The following is a 26,235-nucleotide window of genomic DNA, read 5'->3' as shown; positions in this document are numbered from 1 at the left end:
ATCGCAGGCCATTCTGATGAAGAATATATGTAATGGAAACAAGAATTATACTGACAGCAATATCAGCAATAATAATAAAATTGACATGACATGAGGTCCTGTTTGACTTCTTACTGTCCCTCTGTGGTTCTCTGCCACATAGCAGAGCCCCCCCCCCCCAACATTTTTCTTGCTCAGTGATTAAGTTCCTTCCTTCAGACTGTATGAAAACAGTGTGGGTTCCAGGCTAAGCCAGTCTGTTAAGGTGATTCCGCAGTGCAGTGACACTTAGAAGGGTTTATTATGTGATTGCTAGAGACCCATCCCTAGACTCAAAGATTTAATTGGGGATAAAAGGAACAGTTTATTGCTCAACTTCACCTCTGAAAGACAGGCATTCCATTGTCATTTCAGATGTCACAATTTAGTTGTTTTCTTTGTTATTCAGACTGCAATTAATTTGATAGTATGCCTCTTTATATTCAGTTTAGTTACACGTTGGAATGAGAAAGGGGCAGTTTGTTATGGTTTGGGGTGAGCTCTTTGTAAAATATTATTTATATTGTTCCATACCATTCGGACAGTGGATCGAAGTTATACAAAGTCACTGAGAAGGGAAAATATGTCTGTGTTGTTTTCCTCAATTGTGCTGCCATCTAGTGGCTAAAAACTATACTGACGTCAATATCTCAGTGAAGCTAATTGAAGTACGCCTGGGGCAAGCTTTGCTAAGTTCATTAGTAGCGCAACACCAATTTCAAAAAAAGAAATTTAGCTTGTTGAAGTAAAACCACTTACTTATCTTTTCGTGTCATCGGGAATTCAGACACCGTTTCAGCACCAAGACACTTGCACGAATTACTGCGATAACTGACACGGAAAGACCTACAAAGCTGATCCCAACGTGTCCTGTTCTTTCCTGTTTCCACAACAGCATTCCCACCTTTTTTTTTTTTTTTAAACTTTCCAACCCTGTCAAAAAGAAAAAACACATCTCACTCCAAGACTTGTAAACATTTAATGCTTTTATTAAAAAAGAAGTTATTACAGTTTATTTATACACAACTATTTAAGAGGTTATAATCCTTTAGATAGAGGGCATTCGTCTCCGGTGACAGCCATGCCCACTACATAATCACGATGCAAAGAAACGGGAACAAAACGAAAGAAAGAGGAGGGGGGAGGATGAGCTAAACGCAGGACGGATCAAAACGCCCTTTTCACTTTTCAAGTATCACACGCTAGGTACCAAAGACAGATATTTTTTTTTGTAATGTATTTATTTATTTTTTTTTATCAAAAAATAATGGCTGTTTCCCCCACGCTGCGCCGACCCCTAACGCGGCGCAGGTGTCTTTCGCGGTCGAGAAGCGGAGAAAAGGACACAGAAAGTTTGAACGCGGTTGAGCCTCGACTCCACACCAGACGCATGCACATGCACTGAACCGCGAACCGCGACGTGAAGCCCGGAGCTGCTGACGGAAAAAAACGCTTCCTCTTCCCATCGCCGCAGAAAACGAGAGGCAGCCAAGCCACAGCAATCATGATGGACTCGTGCCGTGTGTATGTGTGTGTGTGTGTATGTGTGTCTGAGGAAGGGGGGCGCGTTTAGGATCTCGGGGGCAGGGGGGGGGGGGGGGTTCACCGACGTCGTTCCTCGGACCCCCCTAATACTTGATGTGGGCCGTAGCCGCGTCGCTGTGTAAAAGCGGGTCGCATCCTTGCTGACCTCTGTTGGTGAAAACAAAATCCGGGAACGGACATTTTAAAATTAATTCTTTATTTCGTTAAGATACAAGGGAAGCACATTTATTTAAATGTCAGAATTTAGGATTCCTGGTAGCTTAAGTCCTAGACTTGAGCGTTAAAAACAAACAAGCAAAAACAAGGTTAGATATATCCGTCCCGTTAATTTGGCTACAAATGTCTGTGTGCGCGCGTGTGTGTGTGTGTTGGAGAGGGTGCAAATGACATGCTGATGACTCATAGATTATAAGGATTGTCCCATATCACTGTTTTAGCGCTATGTGCATGTTATATTGGTCACAGCAACACAGCGTGGTGGAGAGAGGGTTCTCTGTAGTCCGTTGCGGGACACTGACATCGTTGGCAACACACCTGTGATATCATTCGATGGAGTACAATACTGCATAAACTTGAGGAAATAAACACATAAAACCTGCGAGAATACTTTAAAATGTTCTAATTCAATTCAAGTTATAATTCAAGTTTACCCTCCTGCTACGGTACGATCTGAACGATCCCCGAACGCCGGCGTTTAACGATGGCGTGCATAAATGATCAGGTTTGTAAAAAGAAATTGCCACCCTCCACATGGCAGCTCAGGGTACGGTACGATCGGACGCCGACAAGCCGACCGAGCGACGCTGTAACACTGTTCAGCGCTTGCACGCTCCATTGCTCAGACTCTAAAACGTGGGAACCCGCACCAACAGGTTGACCTCATTCTGATCCTGACCCGAGACCAGGCCTCAATATCCAGATGCCTTTATAACGGCCAGGGCTCAGAGAACAGTGAAAACGGGGGGGGCGGGGGGGGGGGGGCCGACGCGTATCTTTTCTCTCGGCGTGGCATTGATCGCAGCGCACGGGTTCAGCTTCCAGCCCCTGCATGTGCGCAGTGCAATCTACTGCACCTTACAGCAGAGCTCCGAAATGCGCTACCTGAAGTTAAAAAGCAGAATTTAAGATGAAAATAGACATGACGTGACCTGTACAAGTCTCGCTGCGATTGCATAAAGGGACAAGCAGTATAAGCTTTGGAATCTTTGGAATATCCTTTGAAAACCCCACAGGAAAGACGAAACGTAAATCTAATGACTGTACCTTCTCCATTACAGGACATTATCTCAGACGAGCCATTTCTTTATGTGATAAAAGCATACGTGAATGCACCACCCAGCAATCTGAGCTACCCCTATGCAAGTCAAACACCAATAATAGTTCAGCACAAGCAACAGGCAATTTCAATAAGGTAAGAGGGACAAGCCAAGTTTAACCCTTCCCCCTCCCCCCACCCCCCTGCAGATATCACCTTCTAGTGAAGCCCCACCAATGCAAACCACTACACTGAACAAACGCAACTCTAGCCTCAAACAGAAGCCACACCAAGCTGCCTTTTCTTTTTTTTTTTTTAAGAGCACTAGCTCAAAGCTCCTACAACTTCACTTCCGTATCATGCCACAATGTACAAAAGGGTGTGTGATGAAGAAGCATGTTTTATGAAAACTCAAAGAGGGGGTGGGGGGGAAGTGGGGGGCCACAGAAAGACTGTTTGCTCATTTCAGTGACACGAAAATCGAGAAACGTCATTGTGCTTTGTGGACGCCAACGAGCAGCCGCTCAGCCTTCTGCTGTCGAAAGAAAGGTAACGGGGGAGCGGGGGGAAGGGGGCTGGCTGCGCAGACACACGCTGCTGTGTCCTAGCCACTGCTCTTGGCTGTGCAGCTGTGCACTGCAGACCTGAGTGGCTAAATGCTGGGAGATGGCCGTTGGGCACAGAGAGAGGACACCGGCCTGCCTTAGCGCCCGCAGAGGTCTACAGTACTCTCCCAACAGCAGGCCCGAGTGCCTGCCGAGTCCAGCAAGGCCAGGGTGTGGCGCTATATACGCTAAGACAACACCCGAAATATTTGCTGTTGTTGTATAGCATTGTATATCATTAATATCGGGTCCAATACAATTTCTCTACTGTCTATAGCGAGAAATAATTTTTACAAAACTATTTCAATGAAAATTAAAAAGCTTTGAACGTCAGTAGATTAACTTCCTTGTCACCCATGGTTTCACTCTAAAAGATCTTCTGGAGAGATCTGTGGATGTTTGATAATGGCTTATGGTCGATAATGCTCCGATAAGAATGGAAATGAATCTGGTGTAGGTGGGTGAACGCTCAAAGTAACAGGCCCCTTCCAGGCCTATCCCAAGGCAGGCAAAGACGCACGTGACAGAATAGGGGGTTCTACCCCCTTCTCTTTTTTTAACGTTTAAAATAGGTAGCCTCCTTACGATGAAACTGAACACCAAGCAGCCACTAATTGCGCTAAAAAACATGACCAAAGTATGAGGTGGGAATGACCAGCGAGCCTGCCAGTGAACAGCGTTTAACACCCAATCCGCTTTTAACAATTCCAGAAAAAAATTTAAAGCCGTATCGCGACTGCCAGCAACTTCCTCGGTTATTCCTGCGTGCGTTGGTCACAACGAGAGGAGGAGGAGGAGGAGGGGAGGCACGCTCCCCGTGGCCTTCCCAAAAGAAGCCTCCGATTTACCCTAGAGTTCACTCACAGGTTTGGTAGACCGTGGAGGGGGTTGGAGGAGGGGAACAGCGATCACATGCATTTGGGCTACGAGGCTACCAAAGTGGAATGTGGCCAGTGCACCTCGGGCGGGGCGGAGAAATGGATCGAGAAATGAGGTGGGAAACACACAGAGGGCGAGATATACAACAACGCTATATCCATAAAAATCCTTGTTTAGTAATAAAAAAAACAAAAACAAAAAAAAAAAACAATCGCCTCGTTTAAATATGAATATTATAAGTCTGCTTCTCGTGGTTAGGAAATCGCATAGTCTCTGTGTTTAGGGGAGGGCGCGCCGCCGCGCGTCACTACAACTCCATGTCCTGCGCCTCGTCTTCCGAGAAATCCGACATGGAGCTCTCCGACGAGGAGTCCCCGGCGCCCTCCTCCTGCTCCTTCAGGGCCTCCTCTGTTGCATATCTCTGGATGTACTCTGCGGGGTGGGGGGGGAGGGGGGAGAAGACAGAGAGTTATCGAGGAGGACAGACATGCCCCTTTCATACATTAACACAGACACACAGAGCAATGCATAGACAAAGATAACAACGATGAGCCTTATACGCCGCACTGTGAAAGCCTCAGACGTTGCAGGTGCGTGCTCTGACGTATAAAGAAACCGAATTCTTGCGTGATTCAGCTTTTTTGTCTTGTTCCTCCTCTCTTACAACATAGATTTCCTCACTGCGACACATCTTTTCAGTGCTGGTTTCTAAAGTGACCTTCGTGCGGTTGATGGATAGACAGTGACATCCGAGCCCCGATGCAGCTCTGTTGGCAGTCCGGCTTTCGCCTTCTCTCCTTTGCTCCGGGACTTGATTTTCAAGGACTGCTCATTCTTGCGGGGCAGTGTTTTTGAGTGCCCCCGGTTCTGGGTTTGCAGTTTATTGGCGACGTTTCTCGGTGCTTGTTGATTACACTCAGGATTACGCTTTAGCCACACCCTGAAAGTCGTGCGATGTGAACGTCTGACCTTCTTAATGCAGTAATTCAGTTCTATAGAAATCTTCTTATGCTTGTAAGAGGATGTGCACATCCGTGTATTTTCAAGTCCTGAACACGCCTGCGATGTCAGAGCGGCTGGCTGTCCCTCTGCTATGTAGCTGTAATCTTACTGTCGCATCCGCTGTCTGTTCTGGCCCTGACATGGAGGAACGAGCCATCACGGTCAGGACATTGGAGTCACCGACCACCTTCCAGACCGGAAACCCAGCTCTTCAGACTGCACCTTGGTTCCCATTGCACACCATAACTCACCTTCTCTGATTTGTGAAGTTTTACTATAGGGTATGTTGTGGCATTACTGTAAGAAATGTAGTTTCACCACAGGGTCCGCACTCATGCATCAAATACACTGCTGTGTATTTGCTACATGTAAGGGACCAATGTATGACTCACTCCTGCATGCCAACTTCACCCACATGCACGGCATGATGGGATTGTCTGTAGGAGACTTTCAGAGACTGACCTTTAATTTTCTGTTTGTACTCCTCTGGCCGGTGGAGGTACATGGCCGCCGCGTCTCCGTTTAGGGGGTCGATGGGGTTGGGGTACGCGAGCAGCTGAGGCAGGAACGATTCGAAAATATTGGTGAGATCTGCCAAGGGAACAGGAGAGAGGAAATCCATTCATTATGTCGGGCTTGACATGAACAGGATGAATGGCTGTAAAAGGGATTTGCAGTGCAAGAAGTGCTCCCCCTCCGAAATTTTTTTGCTAGGCCTAGATAGGCCTCTTTCATGGGTTGTGCATGAATAGCTAATCCCCATCTGTTCAGTACTGCAGACTTCCACCAGGTGTCTCTGTAGAGCAAACGATCCATCTCATACCTGGCTTAGACAAAAGAATATCTGTTACTACCTGCAGGTAGTTGTAGTCCTGATAAAATCAGATACACTACCAATTGATTCAGTTTATACTTCATGTTTTCTACAATGGTAAAATATTAATTCTGTTCTTAATCCAACTTCTCAAAGCCAATTACACTAGCATAAGGGAATATCTATCTTTAAATCTAATGTTCGACTGATGAAAAATTCTAGGGATAAATTGGAACGCTTTCTCTGTGGGGGGGAAACACCTCCAGGACTTTCACAGTATGTGAATTACAATGTATACTGGGGCACCTTCCGTAGCAAAGCTTGAAGATATTAATACTCTGTGATGACCCAAATTTGTGCTGCAAATTATATCTGGTACGTGACCCTTGCAACCAATCTTACAGCCACAGTAAATGTGAATGTGGTATCTGATTTTTCTTGTGCCTAGAGATGGTGGCGTCTTGTTGTCGTGGAAACTGAGTGACAGTAGGAGACAGGGGAATTGGGGGATGAGCAGAGTACGGCGGAGTCCTCTGTACCGCCGGGCCGGGAAGCCTTTGTCACCACTAAAGCGGATCTCCGCCCTCGTCAGGGAGGGCAGGGCTCTGCTGACCTCGATCGCTCGAGGAATTACCTCGTCAGCTTCGGCGTCGGGGCGGTAAGAGGATCAGGTGCGACTGCACCGAGTCTGGGACCAGTGCCGCACCATGCCGCCATCTCGGTATAGCTGCCTAAGACCCGCTCCCTAACGAGTCCGATCAACTCACCGTACAGCGCTGTCCACGTCTGGTTGATCACATCTAGACACACGGTTCCCGACCTGCAACAGACCAGAGGCAGCATTTTACAGGTCTCTCCACCATGACCCGTACCTGTTCCAGGGAGACGTCTGCCCGAGACAGCAGGGTAAACGCAAACAGGTCTAATGAATGGGGATTAAGAGCATGGGACCTCCCGCTGAGACCCCCCCCACACCCTACCCCCCCATCCCCCGTGCTTCCACAGCCCCATCTCCCTGAACACTTGTGTGCTACATCAGCATACTGTATAAGCATACAAGGGTTTCATAAGGGTTTTAGCAGCCTGATAGCATGGAACCTTCGGCACAGATCGGGGGGGGGGGGGGGGGGGGGGGGGGAATCTGAATAGGTTTAAGGCCTGGAGTTATTGGCTGGACCCGACAAACGAAACAGCCAAAGGCAAGTTTCTGTGCCAAGTGGGGCAACAGTTTGGAATGTCCCATCAGGTCAGTGAATAAGGACGTTAAGCACCAGCAAGTGGGTAGGAGAGACAGTGGCAGGCCGCTTTTTTCTGAGCTCAGCTTGTGTGTCAAATTAAATGTGAGCGGCAAATCGGTTTGTACTCTGTGCCTTTCAAGATAATGAACTCAACTTACGCTTCATCGATGTTGGGATGAAAAATTTTATTCATGAATCCTGCAGGGGAACAGAGAACACAAGACAAATCATAACTGACACATAACAGGTGACAGAGCAGAAACAGTTTCTTTATGCAAAATATAAAACTTCCTGCTTTGAGGTAATCATTACCGCTATTCAGACAGTAGCCTTCTATGCATTATCTTGACTTGTTCTGTTACAAATGGAAGACTTCCATGGACTTAAGGTTTGCTGAGTTTGAGTGTGTAATGTTAACTCTTTAGCTTTTCTGAAGGTTCAGTTCCAGCAGTAGGCACTCAATGTCTGAGGCCCTCCTCTTGTTCTTGAATTTGAACAGAGAGTGAACGGGCTGATTAAATGAACGCTTTGACATTCCAGCTAATCATCTATCCCAGCCCCAGTGCTGTGTGGTTCAACCACTCTGGGACCATGCTGAACCAGGTCACCTCCCCACAAATCAAACTGTCGTGCAGCAATGGTGATGGTGGCGGTTTTCCGGAGAGGTGACCTGGTTCACAAAATCACTACCATCACCATTGTGGCACGCTGGTTTAATTTAGCCACTGCTGCAGTGGGAGGGTTATTAAAATCATCCAGGGCAGCTGCTTGCGTCCTGTGCCAGTCACAGCACTGCTTGAATTTAAGGCCCAGAAATCAGCTGTGAAGTCATTTTGATATTAAAGTCCAAACAATGACCGCACCTGCAGATGACAAACATTGTAACCATGCACATTTTACCATGAGATATCAAAACACCTTAAATCCATGTCTTTACCTATAGATGGAGATTTGAACGGGTACTTGTCCGGTAGATCTACTCGAACCTTCCACACGCCTCCTTCATACGGTGCTGCGAAGACAGAGGAGGGGGACACAAGTCAGGGGGTGGACACAAACAGGTGTCTGAAAGGCAGCGGCCTTGATGAGGACATGTAATGGAAAGATGTAAAGACTTACTTCCTTGTGGTCCAAAAAATTTCACTACAAATTCGTTGAGCCCGCTCAGGATTGTGACTTCGTGCTTGCTCTCGATGCTGAGACAACCGGTTAAGGCTCGTCACTTATGTTCGCTTTCATCTGAATAACGAACTCGAAGACCAATTAAGCACAACAAGAGAAAACATTCAAGTCTCTTATTTTCAGGCCTGTGTCTTCAGGGGTACACCAAACGCTTTACTAGGAGCTGGTCTGAAACATCGTTCTGAGTAACAGTTGCAAGATCATATCAAACAGTACATGAAGCAGACACGTTGGTGGCCGGTAAATGTGGATGACTTTATTTTCAGCGTGGCAGGAACTTCCTCAGAGCTGTGAAGAAAATAACATGTAATGGACCCACTTCCTCAGAGACAGAGGGGGATATGCGTCAGACTGTGCTACGGGCATCCTGGTCTACTAAAACCTCCCTCCCATGCGGACAAGCAGTACCATGCATGGCATAGCTTAGCATAGCGAGTTTAGCACTAGAGCAAAGCAAAATGGTGGTTTATTAAAGCCTGATCTTTCACATGAGCTACACGTTCAGAGAGGCAAGAACGACAAGCCAGCCTCTACCAGTAGGTTTCCAACTGCACTGTGAAAATCACAACAAGCTTTGGGCCAGTTCCAGACTTGGTTACTCCAGTCTGGCTAGGTCATCCCAAGCAAAACAAGCCGGAAAATTCAAAAGAGCAGAGCGACAGCTGGTCCTTCACAAACGTTGCCCTTGATGGACCTCACAGTAACGAACTCGTTACACAATGGAGCGGGAGCCACCGGCCTCTCCGCAGCCAGCGAGCTGTACACGCCACCTCAACATACACAACCTGACAGAAAATGTGCATTTGGTGGAGATGAACAGAGACGGCCGGGAGCACAACATTAAACGGACTGCTATCGGCTGGAGATCGCCAATTCTGACACATCATTAGCTACGGCTGCTAGGCTGTCACGTCTTATGCTGTTGATGGTAAAAACAAAGCTCCACTCAGAGTTGCAGCACACTACGAACCAGATCAGGGAAAACCTCAATTTTACTCTATCATAGATGGAATAACTGATTTACTGGGCACTTTCACACATGCCATACAGATCTTAACAGATCTCAACCTTATTTTACTGATTCTGTGGTTCCCTCTTTTGACTGTGGATTTCCACTTCACCAAGTAAAAGGATTCCAAATGTCTTTAGAGTCTTTAAAGCTTGGGAGCCAGTTACCCATACTGCTTCTCAATAATTACTCCTTCCTGAGAAACTGGAAATACCCCCACATTCAGAGTTGGAGGAAAGCAGCTGCCTTGAAAGAAAGTTATTTTCGAAGGGTGACGGTTTTAGCAGCATGTGCGTTTACGGAAGAATACCATTTGTTTGTTATGTACCCAGCTGAAAACAGTAGGATTATGGGATACTTTTTCACTATGTAATTATTACACACATCTGGCGTGTGAGATTATTGACTTCCCACGAGAACCGTGTAATCTTCCCTCTCCCTTGGATCTCGGTGTTCTTGGATGGGTGTCACGACATCCAGTGCCCGAAATTTGAGTTGTTTACCCATAAATAAATTACAGTACAGTCTGCTTTTGGAGAGGCACGTATATTAACCTCTTAAAGTGCAAGTCAGCTTGCGTGGAGAGACACCGAGAACCTAAGTGGAGTAAGTGGTCATGCAGCATTAGGCCTATGCACACACTCCCTGAAGCTCCTCGGAACAGGAGTAAGCCAAGACAAATTCAGCCAAAGTGAAAGGAGACAACTATAAGAAACCATTCACAATATTGGGGTTAACAGGGATTAATATCCTATACGCGTAGCTGCCTAGCTAGGTATCTGTAGCCTTTTTGATTCAGTTGACTTTGTACGTATTCTTTTGCTGTTTAGAGTCCACACATGTGAAACTGAACAAAGCAGCATTCAGAAATTGTGTAAAAATACCAAATTATGCAGAGTACAAGAAACCACAGCAGCTACAAGTCTGTGACAGGACCTTGTCAAGGGCACAGAGACAGTGGCTTTCAAAGAGCCCAATGAAACTGCACTTTTATTTTTAGCAGCGCCCATTTGAGTCATAGCACATGGGAAGCGCATTGCTCATTCTGAAAGGAAGGACGCGTGCCTGGTGACCACTTTTACATTATTCACACCCAAACCGCAGGACCAAATGAACAGTTACGTCAGGCCAAGCCCCGCGCCCGGTTACGACAGTCCGCCCACCTGTAGCACGATGCCCCTGATTCACTGCTGCCGCAAAGACCGAGGGCCCAGTGTTACCGGTATTACCTCCCTCAGCAAGGCATTGTGGGAAGGCGTAGCCTCGGTAAGACAGCCTGGCAGGCTGTGTGAGGGCCAGGTTGAAAGGGGAGAGGCAACCAGAGGCGTTCAAACGCCTCACCTCGGGAATCTCAAAGGCAGGACCACATTACTCCATATTTCATCATCTCCTCCGCGCTAATCGCTTCCTTTCTCATGCCCCTCTAATCCGATACACGTCAAAGCTAAAAAACTAGACATTCTTCTGGTTGTGTTCCGATGCTCTAAAGGAAGGCAGACCTAAACAGCCCTGTACTGCATACTCTACAACACCGCTCAGCCCTTGAGGTGACCGTGTTAGCAAATTACCAGCTGTTACAGATGGGAAACCCAGCAGGTTGGTCAGTGTTATCTAAGCCACAGGAGAGCTACTCAGGTCCACTTTCAGGCAAATTCAACGACGTTGCTGTGGTTTCCTGGGTTACTTGAGCGCAGGGTGTCATTTTACAGAGCGCTACAGTGTCACAGATTTCTGCCATACAAATCATACATAGTGTTGAAAATCTGGCTGAAACGACACTGAACGCTGTGACCGGATCCAGTACCATTATTTCACTGTATTCACTGAGACCACGGGAAAGAAGCGTATGTAACGTAGACTCGCTCCCCCACCCAGCACAGCACAGCACAGCACAGACACGCTGCCACAACGCAAACATTATTTAATGCCCCACTCAATCCCGCCTCATTACGGTTTAGCCATTCATCCAGCTACCAGCAAACAGCCCTGGAAAATATAATTAACCATCGTATGCTGAACACTCAAACAGGTCCCAGATCAGCACAGGCAACTTCTGCCTGGTGCGCGAGAAACTGGCAAACGCTGGGACTTGCAAATGGAAAGAAAGGAATGCACATGCACATGCACCTGTACACTCCGACTCGCACACAAAGGCCTAAGTGAGGGAGGGCCCTGCCCCTCAGAGCTGACACGCTGTAACGCGTCCGTACGCTGCGGCTGGAAGGGTCGCCCCCCAGCCGCACTCCGCTGTCGGCCGCGCGCCCGGCCGTGCTTCGTCGCGCCTGACGTTCGGAGCCGCCGCGCGACGCTCCGCGGGTGATTACATCGACCGCGATCCCTAACGGCGAGGCTTTCGTTAGCGCGCATCTGCACAGGACGTCCCCCGCGCCAGGGCGCTTCCTCCAAAGCCGAGCGCATCCCAGCACAGAAGCCTATTGTGTGTGAGTGTTACGTAAACTTAGCCTTATTGTACAGTGTCTTCGGTTGTTTTCAGTTAGCCGTGTTTTCTAATTCATGGCAAATAAATAATACAGTGAAGTGTTTCTGGTGTAACACTGAGGAAGACATTTTCTCCTTTGTTCGGATTTGACGGCAGTGTTGATGGGAAAGGAGAAGGAAAAGGAAAGAGAGGGAGAAGGAAACAGAGGGAAAAAGGAGGGAGATTGGGAAAGCTACAGAACAGAGGGAAGCTGGCTGAGCTCAGTCAGCCTCTAAGCCTGAAACTGTCACTGGTCTTCATTTTTAGCACAGCGGGCCATATGAAAGTTTTCACAGAAAACCGAAAGTGACACAGAAGGTAAATTAACAGCAGATGCTGTCAGTTACAATTCAAAGCAATTACGTTGGCGGTTATGTAATTCAGCTGTGGTGAAAGTCCTGGCAACAGGTTTAGGGGGCGAGTTCCCAAAGTGGATTTCATAATGAATTTCTGTTTCCATCCCTGATTAAAATTGGGGGAGGGGGGGGTTCCCCGAACACCACCTCCCCCCCCCTTGCAATAGTGATGTTAGAACAAACGGTCCAGGCCGTGGGACGGCTCTGCTGGGACAGCTCTGCTTATGATTCCGTCCTCTCCCCCGAAGCGTCCAGGCTGTCCGTTTCCATTTTAAGCGCTGCCGATGGCCGCGCTGCTCGCCGGCCGTCACCACGCCGCGCTCGGCGCTCGGCGCCCGGCGGAAATCAAAGAGCCCGCAGAGGAAAGGCAGGAAGTGCTGCTGTCGCTCCGCGGGCAGAAATACCGGGCGGCGATGAGGGCACGTTACAACACCGAGGGTGGAGAGCTACCCCGAAATCTCGCCTCCTTATGTGACAAGACAGCCTGAAGGCCTGACCAAGGCCTTTAGCGGGGAAATGAACAAGGGTGTTGGTTCCAGATCCGTGTCTTACTCATCTTAACAAAAGAACGCCACGCTATCCATCTTAGCTGAGACCATCATCTTAACTCCCAGTTCTGATCCTGGCCTTGCTGGGAGAGCACTTCGTCGTGCCAACAAGGCTCACCGCAAGCTCAAAAACAATGGGCAGATAAGAGTAAAGCAAGTGCACGGGTTATCTTGTAAGAAAACTGGCGCGAGTATGATCACACCACGCCCTTGACCAACCTCTGCAGCAGCGTTATCCCCCGTTCTCTTTAATTGGTCAGTAATTAACGTGCTTATTTAATCAGGAATAGACTGGAATGCGTTATCTGCAGTTTCTGCTGGAGGATTGAACAGACGGTTTGTGTAGGAATTAGCAGCCTTGATCTGCACAAAACACATTTGCATTCGCATCCGAGCGGCTGCTAGGGAATTCAGAGCCGACTACACAGCTGTGTCCTTCATTACAGGGCTGTGAAGGGGTTTAACCCCCTGTTCACCTGTACAGTTGCAGCTCAGGTACATTCCTGCATGCAGTTAAGACTCAATGTTCTGTGTCCTGTGTCACCTGTGACCAGGCTTCGTCTATGGAAACCAGACTGTCATCATGAAGAGTGAACCCCCCTACAAATTAAATGACAGGAAAATGTAGCCAGCAGGGTTATTCCAGATGAGTGCATGAACGTTTGCTTAAACCTTATTGGGAGGATCTTCAATGGTTTTTCAGGTCTTTTCCACCAAGCTCATCTCTAATTTTATAAAGTGTATGTGTATATATGTATGTGTAATGGAATTGTAAAAACACATTAAATAATAATAACAATAGATACTTATGGAATTAAAATTTAATGCAACATCCATGAACAACCGCAGTGTCTCCGCACCCAGGCAGTTCCCTGTAGCAGTGGTGAAGATCAGAGTGTACTACAGAGATTCTCTATAGAAGGCTGTGGTGATGGTAATGTTCCGTGACAATGTCATTCCATAGAACAGTCTGTTCTTCAAAGCTACATATGATGAGCTGGAATATGTATCGACAGTGACACTCAAATACCTGCTTCTTTTGAATGTCGCTGGCTAACTGGCATGGAATTCTGTGCATTTATATTTTAACCGTCTGGCTAAACACTTAAATTAGAATGTAGGCGGCGCCTACAACACAGGTCCCGCCTCCCTTCGAAATCTCCGGCGCCTCCCCAGGGATATGCCCTCACCCTCTGAAAACCTCAGTAATACGTCAGTTTGGTGCTCAACCTTACGGAGGACGACGTGGTGTCCTAGCGCTGTTTCAGTACCGTTCCACTCAGTATCACCGAATTCCTGCACAAACCTGGACAGACCAAACAAATGCTTCACACTCTTGGCTGATACTGAAAGAACATTTGCCTTTCTGCTGTTTGCAACCATGCATTATCTTTCACCTTGTGAAAGCAAATTTATTCATGGCTTGCGGTTTCTTGCACATATGTTGTGGCTCAGATACTCACACTTCCATCATATTTTAAGTTTTTGACTGGTGTTGCAGGATTCTTATTAGAGGGTAACAGATTCCCAGAACTGAAATTTCCCACCAACAACTCAAAAGGTGAAGAAAAAGGGCTAATTCTGAGCAATCAGTGTTCTGTTTGAAGCAGGCCCCTCCGGCAGGTCAGACAGTGGCAGGGAGATTAACAATAGTGAAACTGTAGGGGGGGTCAGAGAGCATTGCTGCCTCACCAACAGCCTGCCACAGGCTGACATGTCCGGACCCGTCTCTCTCTGCACCACGCTGGGCTCAGCACCCCCGCCCCACCCCTCTCAACGGGACACAGAGGAGGCAGGAGGCCCCATCTCTGGGACACAACAGAGATAGGCTCGTCCGGAGGCCCCGTGGAGAAATAGTATGTAGCACATGAATGCTTGTGCCCCAGTCCTCCGCTCTCCATTGGACCAGACCCTCACAGGGCCCAAAAAAAGGGGACCTTGGAACCAGAATACAAGCCCAAATCACCTTCAACGGTTCACCAGGACTTTCCCCCAACACCAATACCTACGTCAGCCATGTCTTTTCATTACATTCGGATCAAACCATTCTGTACGAAACGGGACCTGACAAGCAGATTGAGCATCAATTATAAAATGCTCCTCCTGAAAAGCACTCCAACTCTAAACTATAAACAGAGTAATAAAATGTGCCAAATTACAAACACTGGAAATAATGACGGATTCAAATCCGCGAAGTGAGTGACAGAAAGGAACATCGGATCCGGCGTCCTCTTGTCACCGGCGTTTTCTGGAACGTAAATGTTTTCAGATGTCTGCGTTTGTTTAATACGCCTGCCCACAGAACGCAGGGCTTCCCTTTTAATCAGAGGCCTGTAGCTGATGTCATTACCGGCTGGATTAACATGATATTGCAGCGCTGCTGGGCGCGCTAGGGAGGGTCTGCTCAGCAGGACAGAAATCGAGTGGAGCTGGGCCTGCCGTAGCGTTCGGACACTCTTGCCATGTTTGCATACGCCGCGGAGAGCGTCGTGTAGCCCATCGAGTCTGATTAAGTTCCGAGATTAGCATCTGATAAATACACGCCCGCTTGTCATGAGTGTCTGGTAGCTTTATGGTTACTAACATTGATGCTGTAGATAAGGTACATGGTCATCTATGCAAGGAAGCTACAACAATTGCAAATGGAACAGAATGGATGTTATCTGGATGATAACAGGATGATCTGACAATCAGGTGATTGAATATGAACACTGTTGCTTCCCCTGCATAACTTCTGAACAATCTCCCATTTTGGTCTGAGTTTTGGCAATTACTCTGTGTGATTCTGGTATGGACAAAAATGGCTATGTTATAATCAAACTACTGTCAAATTAACTGGCACAAGCAAATATATAATTTGGACATCTGCAATGTATTTTTCTGCTCCTCTATTTCTCTGCCTCAAATGTCCACGATTTATCTGTGAAACAAATTAACAGTAAGTTCCCGTGTTGGTTTTAGAGTTCTGCAACACCCGGCCCAATTACCGCGCATAACCACTGACACAGCAGGGGGACGGTTTGAAACCACGAGCCGAACTCAACCGAGCTACCCTACCATGAAGCAAAAACAAAAAAGAAGCCTGACATCTTGATCCGTGAAAGGAGCTCTACGTCCATCTGTTTTTCAGAGAGAAGGAAGCCAAGCGTGCAGGAAGCCCCACTGTTTTTCCAGAGCTGTGGGGGCCCTAAATCTCCCTCAGTCAGGGGGGAATCAGGTCAGAGAGGGGCAGTCCTGTCATCCCCCCCCCCCCCCTTTTACCCCCCAAAATTTTTTCTGAGCGAATGAGCGAATCACCCTACTTAAGTAAACATGAAGCTGTTTGGCAGCGCCTCTATTTTTTGGGAGGTTGGCCCGCCCTGGCTCGCCCTCCACAGGTGTGAGTGTAGCTGGGTACAGGTTCTGGAGCTCAGCCAGTTCTGATCGCTCCCGCTGGAATATTCCCCCGGTCGCCTTTCGCCTTGCAGCCGAAACGCCAGCCCTCTTTCCCAAAGCCCAGCGGATAAAGCAGGCGGACGGCCTTTTCAGCACGCTGGCGATCTGTTTATTTCGGCTGAACAAAAAGGACATGAACTGACGTGGAGTTGAGCAGGCAGAGCCGGGGGGACAGTTCGTCTAGAGAGACAAAGCCATGCTGATTAACAGCGGATGTCAGAAGTGAGAGGAGGCGGGTGGGGGTGGAGGCTGTGTGGAAGGGGACAGATAAGCCCTGGACTGGTACGCCAGCCAGGGCCTGTCCCAGCTGAAACTTGACACAATGTAACAAGTGCCTGGAGTCTCTGCGTTGCGCCTCTGATGAATTTGTCCTCCGATAACTTCCAGGCCTGCTTCAGCCCGCCCCATCTTGCGTAAAGGGGCTTTTCCATGCCCGGAACCTGAGACGCGGGGAACGGGAACCGCAAGCCGTGTCCTGCAAATCAGAGAGCTGGCAGGGCTCCAGCTGGCCTTTCCACTGGGTTTCCTTACACAATACAACTCGCAGCTGCTCCCGCCCACCGCCAGGCTCGGCCAATCACGGGTGGCTGAGAGGTATCAGTTTCATTTAATGAGATATCGGATAATTGCCAGACAGTGAAAGGGGTAGTGAAGAATTATTGTGGGAAATCTGTGTAAACTCTGGCTGTTAACCATTTTAAATATTTATCCTTGATCTGTCATGAGATTAGCCAGCTAAAATGTGCTTGCTAACACCTTAAAAATGCCTGTTTTCTAAAAGGTTCCTGCTCCCAGAATTTGGACATTTCTCTTGCTGCACAGACGATTCACCACCGACCTTACAGCTGTTACCTTTCTGTCCAACCTGAGCAGCCCGCGAGTGGCTAAAGCAGGTTATAGTGGACTTCTGAGCAAGTAGCTATTTTGAGATTCTGGCAAGCTAAGTGCACATCTTTGATCACGGACACCAAATCAAAGGAAAGCACTCAATACTTCAGCAGCGATGTGGGTCTGCGCTTTGTTCTGTTTGCCAACAGCAGAAAAATTGAGCAAAAGACAGCAACAGAGTTGCACATTTCATGTTCCTGGTTCCAGCTCTGAGAGCAGAACTGGAACTGGGCTTATACAGCATCCCTGATTTTACCACATGAAGCACTGAAATAAAACCACACATCAGACGCAGAGTGAACTGCAGATAAATCTCAGATCAACAAGGGTGCTCACTCTTCACACAATTTATCTAACAGCATATCCTTCAAAATGCTTAATTGCGGAGGGGGAGGAGGTGGCGGACAACTAATGAGTGACCGTTTATGTTCGCGTCAAATTTAGAATGGAAATACTGAGTCGAATATGGCATCAGCAGGGCTTTGAGAAGCGGTGCGCTCCGGGCCGCATGCAAATCTACAGGAGACACCTGGCAACGGACCCGTCCCACACGCCAGACTTAAACAAATGCCTCGAAAGCAGGAAGCGTGTTGGTCCGACGCGTCCACCACAGAAACGCGTCTGTGCCGATACGCCACACAGAAAAGCGCGGAGTAGATGGTAAAGCAAGTGCTGATTCAGCCCACCATCTAAGCTACGGCGGTAACCTGTTGCTAACAATGCATGGCAAACCTTGAAGGTGACAACTCTCGGAAATTCCGACCCAAGAGGTGCCCCTCCCTGTGCAGAGAAATGAGGGGCGCTCCAGAGCACCGTTCTCCGTGACAACCAAGGTGGCCCGTAGCTTCTCAAAAGCCACCACCGGCCAAGCCCACCAATGGGAAAGCTGGGTGTCCGGATGTTGGTCCAGATGTGTTAATTCACATGTATGCCTGTACGCCTCACATCTCTCCAGATAAACTACTGACATGGCTTTCATTACATTACATTATTGGCATTTAGCGGACGCTCCTTATCCAGAGTGACTTACGTCAGTTTTTTGTTTACAGTGTTATCCATTTATACAGCTGGATTTTTACTGAGGCAACTGTGGGTTAAGTACTTTGCTCAAGGGTACAGCAGCAGTGCCCCAGCAGGCAATTGAACCTGTAACCTTTTGATGACAAGTCCTGCTCCTTAACCACTACGCTACGCTCAAGCAATGAAAAAGATGTTTTGGAGCCTGAAAGTTCTTTTGCACGCTAAAACATAATTACTGTTTTGTTTTCAGTTACAACAACAGTCCTGTACCAACCCTCGAGCCCTTGTGGAAGGGAAAGGAACACTTTTGAGAGTTCCCGTTGCCTGAACACGCAAGGCTGGCTGAAACAAAACAATACCAGAGGATTTAATGATAAAACCGCGACAAGATTTCCCTCCATTGAACAAGCATGGCATGTTTATTGTCCGCCTGGCAGTGAAGAGGAGACCTGGAGAAATCCCCTTTTCTCCTCAACACTCCCTGACGTCATAATCGGCGGTCAGCGCTGATTTATACCGGCCTCCGGCGCCCTCGGTGTGCACAATCGCCGCTTATTGTTCGGCACCCGAGGCAAAGGGGGAACTGCGCGAATGGACGCTTTCCGATGAATGAGCGGCTTTACAACGCGGATAATGTTACCAGACGTGCTGCTCAGAATGGCTCTGACTGCAGGGGGGGGGGAAAAAAAACTCCTTTCCCACAGACTGGAACAAAACCAGGTCACGTGACCGCAACGACACCGTGCGTAGAACATTATATAAATGAGCAAATGTTATATGTGTGCAAGTGTTACTCAAGTGGAGTGCAGTATGTACATAACCTGCAGTACAAATATGCAGTCCAAACTCCTATTCTGCGAGTGATCAATGATTACACAATTACCAAAATATAAGACTTCAGCATGCAGACCTGAAAGTGTGGAACACTGGAAAAGTGGATCAAAGAATGATCCGGTTTCTTTTTATTTCAGCATTAGAATTAGCGCAGAACGGCATAATATCAAAAGAAAAATTATTTCAGTAGAGATTAGACAGTTCTGTAATTTAACCCAGAGCTGGGAATGCCCCCGAAAAATCAATCTGTAGACTGACAAAAGGCTTTACAGACATCAGATCTAAACTGCCGCTGCTGAAAGTGTAACCTAATTATGTGGGGAAAGAAAAAATGTTACATAATCCTCAGAGGTCTGAGCCACAAACCATACTTTTACAACCTACAGCTCATCTCATTGTCAGCCGAGACCTGTTTGCTACAGCCTGCTGTGCCGTATTGATACCAGGGGTGTAAAAGTGGCAGATCACTATCTTTCACTGGCTTATCTTACTCCATTGCTGCACACATAAGTCATCCTGACATTCATCACCTGGGTTTCCCCATGAGCACTTCCCATAAATCTCTCCTCTGCCCACAGGAGCGTGAGCTCGGTTGGCGGTATCGCCTCGCCAGAGAGCCGGTCTCTCACGTTGGTATGACTTTCAGGTTCCGGTTACATATTGAAAAGTTGGGATGTGGCGAGCTAAGGGGGCAGAGAGCGTGCTGGTGCAGTCCCAACCCCCACACGCAGCCCCCACACTTACACACACACACACACACACACACACACAAACACACAAACCCCTTATATGTGCCTTCCCTCAACAGCTGGCTTTCCCCAAACCTGCTTCCAGCCATCACTGACAGCAGCAGCTTATGGGAGGTTACAGCTGACTAGACTGTCTCTCACACTGCGGGTCTCAATGGCAACAGGGGGATTTGATGGTGTTCTGCGCTGTGCCACATCTCCCCGTGGCTTTAGACTGAAAGCCAAATAGCGCTTTGGCCAGAGAGAGACCAAATTACACCAATGCCTAGAGAAAGCACACCAGGAGGGGGGCCTCTGGGTTTCAGGACTTACCCCTGTGTGCCTCTCTTTTGCCAGAGCTGCTTGAAATGTCCAGCAACTGAGTGCACGATACAAAGCAAAGCACAATCCCCTTTGGAAAGCCTAGGCAACCTAACTTCACTTACATTCCACATTGTATCCTCATCTTGGTGGAAAACACACCATCGCATGGGCTGCTCATGAAACAAGCATGTTTCTTTTCTGAGAAGCAAAAAGAGGACTGGAATACATATTTGCCACTCTAGTATTTACAATAGCAAGTCTAGTATCCATTTTTAAATCGAGGATCAAATGTCACAATGAGCAAGTGTGACATGTAAACAAATATGCAAGGTTAATCTACCCAAGCTTCCAATTTACAATTCTAAATTACAGACTGCTTAAAAACCTGTGTATGCATTGGGCCTTAACTTGAGACTAAATGTTTTCAGTTATTCTTATTATTACACCTCCAACAACTATTTTCAAAGTATTCAAGAAAAAAAACGAATAAACATAAAACATGTTCTGGGGTAGAGATCTTTGTGGGCAACAGGCTATACTTTAAACTAATTTTTCTAACTAATTTTGTACAGGAGTTAAACTAAGGTATATTCCTGTTAAGTTTACCGATCCCTGACCAGCCACAAATTGCTGCCTGTATGAGCACGTTTTGTTGCAAATCCATCAGCTGTTCATTTAGGCCCACCCTCTACTAGTTTCCGGGTAGTAACAGACCGGCCAATCAGTATGCAAGTTCTCACTGCAAAAGGACGAAAACAAAACAACTTGTTCTCAGCCCTCTGAATCTTCCAGAGAACTTCAGTAACTAGTAACACTGTGTTCAACTTTTTACGTATGAAATCAACCATACGTTGACACACTGTAAAGCCCAAAAAAGAAACCCAATAAGCAATGTTAGGGGATGTGGTTTGTGGACCACTTGATTTAGCCTAGATAATAGCATTTAACCTTGTGTTTTTAACTTTGGTCCCGTTTATTCCAACAAGCTTCCATGTCATTTTAAGTACGCTAATAAGTGACTACAGAGTATACAACAGAGTGACAGGTCGCCATTGATTACCATCAGTTGGAAATAGTTATGGTGCGGGAAAAGGCCTAAGCAGAAATGCTCGCTAAGCTAACGTTGGTTAACTTAAAGTAGCGTTATTGCTAGTGAACAAGCTGACTTTGTCCAAACCAGCCTCGTTAGCTATAATCGTGAGCACATAGTGGAAATAGATCTTCAAATTGCGTAGCTGAGAAGCTGAACAAAAGTTGTCGACCCTTGGTGACCATAAATGGACTTGGTGACCGAAAATAATCGACAAGATACAAATAAAACCCCTCGACGATGGATTCTGGCTAATGTTATTCATTTGACAGGTTACAACGTTTGTAGATCTTCAGAGAACATACATAGCTTGCTAGCGTCGTAAAACTGGGAATATTAGCTGCTAGCGCACTAACGTAAACTTTTGTTAAAAGATTAACAGAATTAGCTAGGCAAACTCACTTACAGGTCTGTTGTAGCTAGCTACGAAAAAAGTGATTCATATGTTATTTGACGTTCTGTATGTGGTGATGTAAGCTGAAAACGTGTATAGGTAGTACAAAAACATTTTAATGTTTTGACGGAAGGTAGTGCAGCACATGAACTGAAAAATGACACTGGTTCTAACGAGTTGGCTAGCTAAGTTACATGATTATATTATTTGCTCTCAGACCAAGAGAGTAATTTGATTTGCACAAACTTTAACTTCCAACGCAAAAACAAGTCGTGGCCAGTTAAAATGTTAGATGGCTGGCTAGCTGATTTTGTTTGTTTGTAGTTGTTGTGGTTCCCACTTCCTACGATTCAACGACAGAAAATAAAACAGGCTGCGATAATGAATACAACATTAGCCAGCTAGATGCTTCTGCAGAAATGTGACAAGTATTGGCCTTTGCTAACATTAACAATATGCCCCATCTAGCAATAAAAAATGTTAGCATGGGTGAAAATAAAATCCAAAAATTGCATGTAATAATCCAATCCCAATAAAAGTCATTTCATAAACTGAATGGCCTCATGGATAGTAAGTATATTTAAACAACACATTGAGTAGTCAACAGCTGAAAATGTCCAAATACAAAGGCCTGACGCTTTAGGTCGTGTTTAGTTTTCCTAGCCAGCCAGCCAGCTTAGAAACTGGTAATCTAAGTTACCTGGCCCTTCAGCTAACTGTCTTAGCCATCTTGCTAATTATGTTCTTTATTATCAACTGTTATGTTTGCATTATTTGCTTTATAATTAATGAGGAATCATAAACAATGTGGCCAGCTACATAGCCAGCTCGCAATACCCCAAATACTGCATCACATAATCAGACAAACTTGCCAGCTTGCTAGCTATAAAATCAATTAATATGATAACACAAACTATACTTGGCCAACTATTGATGAGGCACTTTCCTATCGACTGCTGGTTGTGCTGCAACAATACCTTTAGACAGTCTACTCGGCAAACAAATGACAAAAGCGTTCAAAAATCACATATCTGACGTTGCGATCTCTTACCCAGTCAAGACATTTAAAAGAATATGACCAGGCATCTGAATTAATTAACGTTACACAGCTAACGTTACCTATCATTATGTAGAATCATTGGCGAATATACGAATAGCATTTTTCACTTTTGTTGTCATAATAACCACAGCCACCTCAGTCTAGCTACTGACGTTACTATTTACTCATACAACACATTCAGCCAAACAACTGTCACACATGGATCGTACACGTTAGATCTACCATTTTAACACAGCTGTCAGTACGGGTTCTCGTACACAACAAGATCTTTTTTGTTTCTGTTGTTTATGTTCTGTAAAGGATACAGTTTCACCACGTCGGTATCCATTCGCCTTTTACCCGGACTTGGAGACGACATTTTTATATCTTCTGCAGGATAACAATACAATAATGTCCTCTGTCGGTCGTTCAAACGCTCTGCTTAGGTATTATTTACTATTTTTCATTTGTCTGCCCAAACGCAGACCGTGTCAACCCGTCCAACGTCCCCTCACTTTCTCTCCGCAGCTATTTCTCTATCTGCTTCCTCTGTCTCTCCCCTCTCTGCCCTGAAGCTTCTATCCCTCCGCTGATTACGTCATACATGCGCGCCAGAAGCAGAAAGAGGGCTTGCGTCAAAAGAAAACGCGTGCGTTGATTTGTAGTTTTTATAGTTACGGGGACGGTATACTGTCCGTTAAGTTATGGTTTGGCGAGGCATAATCGATACCCATACAACACCGACAGTTAGGCCCTTTTAGTCGCAATGACCACAATGAGATGTAATTCTGACTCATTACAAACGTTTACTTCTGTCTAATCCCATTTAAACACACAGCATCAGATCAGATACATCTGCTATGACTGCAGAATAAACTTGGTCCAATTTCACTTTCTTGCATATCTTCTTTTTCTCTTCATCTTATTCCTCTGCTTATACATCCAAATTTTCCCTCTACGTTACATTCAAGCAAATGCTCAGCTGCAGTGTGCGTCTCATACAGCATGTAATTGAACGTTGAATGAGCGTCTTTGTTGTCAGTTTTCAGTTCCTATGTGTTTGACTTTGTGTGTACATTTAAGCTTATTAGTTTTTGAGAAGCATGCCATGAAAAGGAAAGCATGCTTTTTCATTATTCAGTTCAGTTTTATCAAAAATCCTGCATCAGGAATAAAAAGGGGTAACCAACGATCAGACGCCCGGACAGTTTAAAAAAGCTAGAATTGGTTATCAGGCAGAAGCACACATGCATATGTCACTTTACTGTAATGACACACAAGTTTTGTGCTAAGGGAAATAAAGTTTATTCTGTGGGGCACAAAGCATCTGTGATGAACAAGCATGTTGCAAAACACATAAAAAGACATTGAACACAATTTGAGAGATACACCAGAATTATGGTTCAGTCCAGATGTAGAAACGGCAGGAGTTAAGTGTCAAATGAAACTGACAAAGAAAGATGGTTGTCATTTATTCTTGACTCTACTGTCACAAGTACGGAGAGTACAAAATTAATTATTTGACACCACTGGCATGTCTTACAAACTGACTGTGCATTGGCATGTCTTTCCCCACAATTCTTCTCTTTCTGTTTGCGTGTCATTTGACTTTTTCCAAGAGTGTTGACCACATTTTCCCAGGGGAGCAGGGAGTAATTTACCAATTTCCCCTAATGACTCTGGGTTTTTTGTTTAGTTCCTCTTTAAAACATGTTGTATACAGCTCAGTGATTACTGGCAATGCTGACTTAAAATGCAATCGAACAAATCCGGGCTTATTTCGTATGGCCTGTAACTTTAGTGGTATGCTTGTACGTGCTGATGTTTAAGCTCCTTCAAAACCTGCATTCCCAGATGTTTTCCATGCATCCAGTGTGCAGCCTCCAACAGCTTATTAAAGAAAGCTCTTACACATCCAAGAATGAGCAAATGATGTAAGAGTTCATACAGCATGCAAATCTAAGAAAGTTGTTTACTTATTAATGTGCCTGTGTGGTATGATTTACATGGGGAAAAAACAGACAATTTAAAACAACAGTGGGGGAAGCTGACAATGTGTACACCCTTTACTTTATGAATTGCCAATTTGGTTTGGTGTAGAAATGAATATATCTGCACACCTTGGTAACACCCAAGTGAACACTTAATTAAATGATTAACATAAATTGTGCTTTGACCTTGGTGGTTTTTATCGGGTTGTAACTTTGATGAAAGTTGCTCTTAGGGCTTCGATGACTATACTCCTAAGTGTAGCTTTTAGGTGAGTATTTTTCCTTGGTTTAACAGCTCAGTGAACAGTATTGTGCTAGAATCATCATGAATACAGGCCAAGATGGTCACATGGTCTAACTGGTTAAATAAGGCCCATGATTTAATCAGTGCTATGATTTCATCATTCCAGCTGCTGCTGTTTAGAATTGTAGCAAAGTGGCCCTCCATCTGTACCTTGTGAGAGGTCTTATGTGGGTTTCCATAGTCTTACACCATCTATCCCCCTATCTGCTAACCATATGAAACTTAGCCAGAAGAGAGCTGCAGGTCTTATTTCCAAAACTAATTACACAACATGACCAGCGGGCAGAGCCTTGAAAGACAAGACTCCCATTGCTGCTGTAGTAGTGCCTAACCTTCAGTAACCTGCATTAATAAACTGGCAGACCAGCCTGATTCCTGAGTCATAGCCATGATATGGTGAGGACTTCACTGTTATTCACAAGTAACTCTTTGTATTATAAATTCTTTCCACCAGATTTCATTAAAGAATCTAGCAAAAGCATCAATCATTTTCATGACCCGTCAGTTATGTGAATTATGCATTATGCTTAGTATTTTCCTCCTTGATCTGAGGTTTCATTGTTAAAATGGTTTATAGTTTAATTCAGCCAGTTATACATTGACCCTGATTAAACTTGATGCAAATGTTGCCCTCATCAGTTGGCAGTCCACAGGGTCAAAAAGAACATACCTTGAAATTCCTGGTCTCTATCTTGAACAACTGTGTGTAGACTCTGATGAAACTTCACACAATTATCCTTGCTGTTATATATCAATTTTTCAGGTCAAAAGATGTAAGATTAAGCCTGCAAAATCTCTTTACAGTTTCATTCTGATATTGCAGTCTCTGACACATAGTTGTATGTTATTCCAGTCTCTGACACATAATTCTATCTGGAAAAAAATAGTATGTACCATTACAGATGAGGCAAGACCCTTTACACCACCGCTGTGTTTCATGACTATGTAGTCTCTTTGAGCTGGTACTTACTGGCATTTGGGAAGAGAACACCATTACATTTCCATTACACCATTACAGTTAGCAATACACTAGTAATGTTCGTATCTCACAAGTATATTTCAGAGCACTAATGTAAATATTATGCATAGCAAATTTCTTTATTATTTTTAAGTGTGTGAAATGAACACATTTTCTTTTACTTGCAGCAATCATTTTGTTTAACACACCGCACTGAAATTTGGCACACTGTTTATGATTTGATGCTGAATAACCTCAAGGCAAATTAGACATGCATATTTGCATATTATTCAAAAATAC

General features: G+C 45.7%; 1 protein-coding gene across 1 annotated transcript; it reads right to left on the bottom strand.

The window, feature by feature from the left end:
- Window positions 1-2,537: 2,537 nt before the first annotated feature.
- Window positions 2,538-23,255, bottom strand: LOC118772154 (ubiquitin-conjugating enzyme E2 H-like). Its single transcript, XM_036520438.1, has 7 exons — window positions 23,009-23,255; window positions 8,476-8,552; window positions 8,294-8,368; window positions 7,515-7,554; window positions 6,886-6,938; window positions 5,767-5,895; window positions 2,538-4,734 (listed from the first exon to the last, which is right to left on the bottom strand). Exons 1-7 carry the CDS (start codon window positions 23,059-23,061, stop codon window positions 4,610-4,612), a joined length of 552 nt encoding a protein of 183 aa, XP_036376331.1. The 5' UTR covers window positions 23,062-23,255; the 3' UTR covers window positions 2,538-4,609.
- Between the last annotated feature and the right edge of the window lie 2,980 nt (window positions 23,256-26,235).

This window comes from Megalops cyprinoides, chromosome 25, assembly GCF_013368585.1.
Source record: "Megalops cyprinoides isolate fMegCyp1 chromosome 25, fMegCyp1.pri, whole genome shotgun sequence".
Lineage (NCBI taxonomy): Eukaryota > Metazoa > Chordata > Actinopteri > Elopiformes > Megalopidae > Megalops > Megalops cyprinoides.
The sequence above is the reverse complement of the archived record's forward strand: the minus strand, read 5'-3'. Positions and strand labels throughout refer to the sequence as shown.

Bases quoted from the DNA above. Each gene is read 5' to 3' on its own strand.
- LOC118772154 (XM_036520438.1), bottom strand. From the start codon at position 23,061: ATGTCGTCTCCAAGTCCGGGTAAAAGGCGAATGGATACCGACGTGGTG. The intron at 6,939-7,514 runs GTAAGTTGAGTT...GGTCTGTTGCAG, and splicing joins CATCCCAACATCGATGAAGC to GTCGGGAACCGTGTGTCTAG. The intron at 4,735-5,766 runs GTCAGTCTCTGA...CCCACCCCGCAG, and splicing joins GTACAAACAGAAAATTAAAG to AGTACATCCAGAGATATGCA.